The sequence below is a fragment of the Malania oleifera genome, chromosome 11, assembly GCF_029873635.1.
Source record: "Malania oleifera isolate guangnan ecotype guangnan chromosome 11, ASM2987363v1, whole genome shotgun sequence".
Classification (NCBI taxonomy): Eukaryota; Viridiplantae; Streptophyta; class Magnoliopsida; order Santalales; family Ximeniaceae; genus Malania; species Malania oleifera.
In genome coordinates, this window is record NC_080427.1 from 67,541,846 (window position 1) to 67,547,951 (window position 6,106).

The window sequence follows — 6,106 nt, forward strand, 5'->3', positions numbered from 1 at the left end:
AGTGAAATGCAATTTAATCAAATTCTACATGCACAATTTTAAATTTCATAATGTGTAAATTTTCGTAAATTCAAAATCAATGCTTGAATTTCATGCTCCCAATGAGTAATCTACCATATAAACTAGTCAAAACTATCATGGTGCTTGAAAGTACCCTAAAAAAATTCACTACGCTTCATATTTACTAGCAAACATCTTCCTAATCCTTTTTTTAAGAAAAGAAGGTAAATTTATATTAAAGGAGTGAGAAGCAAGAGGCTTCAATCCACCGTCTTGAAGGAAAAATATAATAGAAAGGGGAAGGGATGAACTTAATCACCCTTCCAACTCTTGGAAAATGCAAGAAAACTGTACTTAGTCTAGGTGAGATAACAAAGAATTGGATCTAATCCAAAGATACAAATTTGATAAACACTAATTATCAAGTAGTTCTTCTTAAAGATTCTTTTGTTCTTTTCCTTCCAAATTTCCCAATAAATGGCTATTGCAATAGCTGCTTTCATCTTTTTAAGAAACTCTTTGAGCTTTGAACAATTCTATGTTAAGAACATTGATTTCAACATATTCACCATGTGATTAAATGTTCCTTAACACAAATCTGCTTGCTGAAATAATAGTGCAAGAAAATATAATTCATGTCTTCACTTTCTTTGTTACACAGAACACACCTAATTAGGGGCTAACATCCAACCTCTGTTTTTGCAAACTATCCAAAGTAAGAATTTTATTATTCATTGACAGTCAACTAAAAACGTCTACCAACAAATGAGATTTTAATGTAAAATGGATACTCTCAAGATAAACAAGTCTTTTACTTGTTTGGGATATTTTGGTGACACGGTATTCTTAGAACATGCAATTAATGTACCTTGTATTTGAGATTATCTTAGGACACACAATGGAAGAAGATTATTATAATCATAAAAAAAAAAAAGAAAAAAAAAATCAACATTATTAAGTTTGACGAATTGAAAATTTTACTATATATATATATATATATATATATATATATAGAGAGAGAGAGAGAGAGAGAGAGAGAGAGAGAGAGAGAGAGAGAGGTATTATGTATTTTGAGATTTATTCCCGAAAAATAATCAACCCATTTAATTCGCAAATAAATTTATAAAATCAATCGCGTGAAAACATTATCAAAATCAAATAGACAAAACTCAAAGCTTGAGGGACAAATCGAGTTCTGAACCATCGAGTCGATGATGATGATCAATCTCCGGACGCCGTTCCGGCAACAGAAAATCGCTACCTATCTGTTTGCTCTTCGCAATCGGCGTCGAGTCCGCGGCGACCGCCGCCGCTGGAACTCCGATGTTACCACCGCTAGCCGGAGGAGGCCCGGGAACACTCCCCAGCTCTCCGCCGTGATGAGGATTACTGTGAAAACCTTCGAGTCTCAACTTATCCAAAGATGGCTGTTGGTTGACCATGGCTAGCCTAGACCAGCTGCCGTGCCCAAACCGGTGACTCAGTGGGGTCCACGAGTAGGGTTTATGAATCATGGAGTCCATCCTAACTCCAAGGCTCGACCGGTTTAGAGAACCGTAGAGAGATAGGGCGTTGGGGATGGTGGGGTACGTGAAGTAATGCGGCTGCGCGTGGCCGAAGTGCGGCGACGCATCGTCCATCCCCTGCCGGCGCTTGGCCAGCGCGCGCTCCTGCTTGTGCGCGTTCTGGTGGCCGCCGAGCGCCTGCGACGTCGAGAACTCCCGCTTGCAAAAGTTGCACGAGAACACACGAGGCTGCTCCGACGACGTCTGCTTCTCTCGCGCCGCCGTCTCTGTCGTCGACGAGGAACCCGCCTTCGCGGCGGAGTTGAGGAGGTTGAGTTCTAGACCAGCACCGCCGCCGCCGCCGCCGCTGCCGCGATCGGCGTCGTCGACCTTGTAGAGGTTGAGGTCCAGCAGGAGGTTGAGGCCGCCGGACTCAGAGCAGGGAGGCTTTTTCCCATCCGGGGTTGTTCTGTCGGAGGCTGCAGAAATGCTGGAGGCGTGGTCGGAAAGGCATGGCTCGGTGGGGGGCGGCGATGGCATTGGCTCCATAGGAAAAAAGATGTAGGAGAGGAGGGAGAGAGAAGCTTATAAAAGGAGAGGAGGGGAGAGAATCAAATCTCGGAGATTATGGAAAGAGAAGAAAGAGGGAGAAATTAAGAAGGGAAGAAGATGAAGGGAGATGAAGCAGAGAGAGATATGGTGTTGTTAGAAGGCTTAATGTGCAATTATACCAAAAATATTTTCAGAAGCAGAACGTGATTATACTCTAATTACTCAACATTCCATAAACAGAAGAATATTTTGAAGACATTATTATGTTTTGGACTTGCCATATTGCATGCATTGAAGATGGGGTTTAGTTTCTGTATTTACCATTTTTCTTTTTCTTGCATGGCATGGAAGAGGCTCCCTCCCCCCTTCATTTACTTTTTTAGCTGTTAGATCATATCTTTCAACTCTCTCTCTCTCTCTCTCTCTCTCTCTCTCTCTCTCTCTTCCCCCCCCCCCCCTCTTTTAATTTTTATTTTTTGGCCAAAAAATTATGAATTAGAGTGTATTAATTGTTTGTTTTTTGAATGGTAAACTTTTATTATATGTTTCTCCAATCATTATTAACCTTTTAATACAATATTAAAAATTACATTATTTTATTTTGTCTAACAAGATACACATGCATGTGAACTTATAATGAATTTATTACATTGGGTTTTTAACTTGTTAAGATAAAACTCAAATGTTATTGTCCTATTCCAAGATCACGAAAATAGAAACTATATAGTAGAAGATGAGTTAGGATTCGCTTATTATTTTATTATTTTTGTTCTATTTTTGAAAATAGAAAAAAAAATGTTAAGATGAAAAAATGGGTCTAGTTGGTTTTGAACATGGTAAGACTCTGAAAAGAAAAAAGAAAAAGTTACATTTTACTATTGTTTTCATTTTCAAAAAATTAAAAATAATTTTTGAACCAAATGAGCATCAATATTGGTCTTTATATTATATGAGATAGGCATGCTCTTCATTAATGTAATATACTATTTTGAAGTTAATTATTTATTTGTTAATGTTTCACTAAATCATTTATGTTAGTTCCTACTTTATTTGATTCATGTGATTTGATTTTATTTTGAATGAAGATTCAAAAATGTGACATAAATAAACTTTTCTTCATTGAGAAAGTATCAAGAGGCTTTTAAAAGATCATTTAATACAAAAAAATGAAATATTACTGTTCTCTTTGCTTCACATGGTATTGGAAATGAGTTGCAAAACTACTTCTTCACAATGGTTTGGGCATTTTCTTTTTGAGGGATATGGTTTGGTTTGGGGAAGATGGGGAAATGGTTTGGTTGAGGTTTCAACACATAGGATTGAGGTTTTATAATACGGACTAGCAACCAATCCAGTGAAGCCATTGGATCGATCGAACTAATTGAACTGGTGGGTTCTATCGATAATCAAACAGATGATGTTAGCTTAACATAATGATACATATTATTTATGTGTATTATAATACATGTTACGTGTAATAACTCTTTTTACAAATAATAATACATAGAATGCACAATAAATATTGTAAAGATGTAATTCAAAATCATCATATAATAGTATATTGGAGTAATCACTTTTTTTCTTATTTTATTGACTATTCTTTAAAATTTATCGATGTGTCTATTTGTCTTAATGTATTATGTTGGTATATTGCCTTAATATTCAAAATATTTATTTGGATAAAAGATGTTCACCTCCCCACATTCTATATTGAATATTCGAACCAATATAAAGTTGAATTTACAGGAATAAACATACGTACAAGTAATTATTTTTGGACCAAAATATCCCTAATTATAGCCTGAATGACATAAATTTTTTTTCATAAATAAACTAATTATTAATTAATTACTTTTAGTTCTTATCTAATCTAGGTCTATTTTAGGAGGTAATAAAAGTAATTCAATCATGAATAAATTTTTAGTGCCTTGCTTACATTTGGCTTGCTAATTTGATTCATATACTAAAAGAATTCACATCAACAACTTTTTACATGGATTAATATTAAATATTTTTAAATAGAATATCTTTACTTTGTTCTAAATAATGCACTATTTATCTTTATAAATAAACCGAATACACACACCTCCACACACATATATATTGTTTTACTAATAGAGACCTTTCACTATATACAGAATATCAATAATAATATTCTTACGTTAAAGTTTCTTATTAATTTTATTCATATCTAACTATTTTGAACATTACGAAGAGTTAGAAACACTACAAATAACATTCTATATTAACTTCCAAATATGCTTATTGAATGTTAGCTATCCACTTAAGGGTTCAATAATAGTTCTTTCTTCATTAGTGACAAATCACAATTCATTTTTCAACTCTTATTTTGAATTTAGGTATAACAAATTTTAATTCCAAACTATTACTATAGCTACTTTTATTTTCCTTTAATAATTAAGTCATAAAAGGTAGATATGTCTATAAGAAAAATAAATTTAAAAAAAAATTATTTCTAGGCATTTTCTTGACACCATCTTATTATAAGCTTTGTAGAAAATAATATTATAAAAGTCTCATGTAATGAATATTTTGGAGAAAAAGGGCATGCTTTCCACTAACCTTTTTCTTTTTATTTTTTTTATGGATTGCATTTATACGAGCGTGATGCTTGGTTGTATTTTTTGTTGCGATCTTTCTAATCTAATTACTAGAATGGATTGAAAAATAAAGTATTTTAAAAAATTTCTCCAATAAAAAAATTATTTATTTTTGAAATCTTTCATGTACAAACTTCAACTTAATCTCATTTTTATGTTGCCGTAAAATTTTAAGAGCTTGTTTAGTTGTGGAAAAATTTTCTATTTTTTAATTTTTAGTTTTTTTACAAAATTATAAAAATTTTAGCTTATTTTTTATTTTTCAATATTCGTATTAAAAGGTAGAAAAATAAGGAGTTTTTTAAATGTGGAAATATTTTTTTCACAAAAAATGCAACTTGTTTTTTAATTTTCCAAATTTTATATGAGATAATATTTGGAATCATGGATTTTGGGGCTTCAATTTAGATTTGTATGGATTTAGAATAATTTTTATGCCTAATTTATTCAAATTAAAGTCCAAAATCTAAATTCCAAAGAAAAAAAATTGGAAAATTAGAAAAAATAATAAAGTTGAAATGATATTTTCCAACTTGTCTATATAAATTTGGAAAATTAGAAAGTAAGATGACATTTTTATAATTATTTGAAAAATTATAAATAAAAATGTTAAATTATTTTCACAAGCAATTAGTGTCAAAATTATTTATTGTTATTCATTTTCTTATACAAATGTTGCAAAAATGAAGAATTGACTAACTTTTTTTAAAATTTTTTGAAGACTAAAATGGAACATAAAAACTATTTTCCAAAACTACACAACGCCTGATATATTCCTTAATTTCATTGAACTCCTTCACAATAGACACATAGTCTCATCCTTTAATCCTATTCAATTTTTTCTAAAATTGACAACTAATAGCTATCAATGTTCAATTTCATAGTCATCGCATTACACCTAAGTTACCAATTCATCTTATTCATTATTCATTTATTTTATAGATGAGTAGCATCTTGCCATAAATTTAAACTTTAACTTCAACTTCATTTGCAAATCGACAATTATACAAATTATTGATTTCAACTTATAGCTATCAACTTCAAATATTAAAGTCATCATCTCATATACTTAGATTACCATTTAGTATATGATTCAGTTTTTCTAATTAAGCATCTTCCTTTTTAATATATATTTTACTGGTGTCGACTTTGGTGTATTCCCAAGAGGGGGGTGAATTGGGTATTAAAAAATTCTCCTACGTTTAACTAATATAGCAACAGTATTACTCAACTTAGGGTTTGTCTATACAATTATAAACTCAATCATTCACAATAGTAAAATACAAACATTCATGTGTTGGAATTTAAAATGTGAAAATTAAAAGCACGTACAAGAAATGTTATCGGGTTCGACCAATATTGCCTATGTTCCCGCCTTGACTCACAAGCACAAGGATCACACTATGGACTCACTTAACGGGTGGAGTG

General features: G+C 32.0%; 1 protein-coding gene across 1 annotated transcript; it reads right to left on the bottom strand.

Annotated features, from left to right (window-relative positions):
- Nucleotides 1-1,169: 1,169 nt before the first annotated feature.
- On the bottom strand, nt 1,170-2,045 carry LOC131167583 (zinc finger protein 3-like). The gene has a single exon (XM_058126382.1). It carries the CDS (start codon nt 2,043-2,045, stop codon nt 1,170-1,172), a length of 876 nt encoding a protein of 291 aa, XP_057982365.1.
- Nucleotides 2,046-6,106: the final 4,061 nt, after the last annotated feature.

Coding starts and splice junctions, on each gene's coding strand:
- LOC131167583 (XM_058126382.1), bottom strand. CDS start 2,045: ATGCCATCGCCGCCCCCCACCGAGCCATGCCTTTCCGACCACGCCTCC.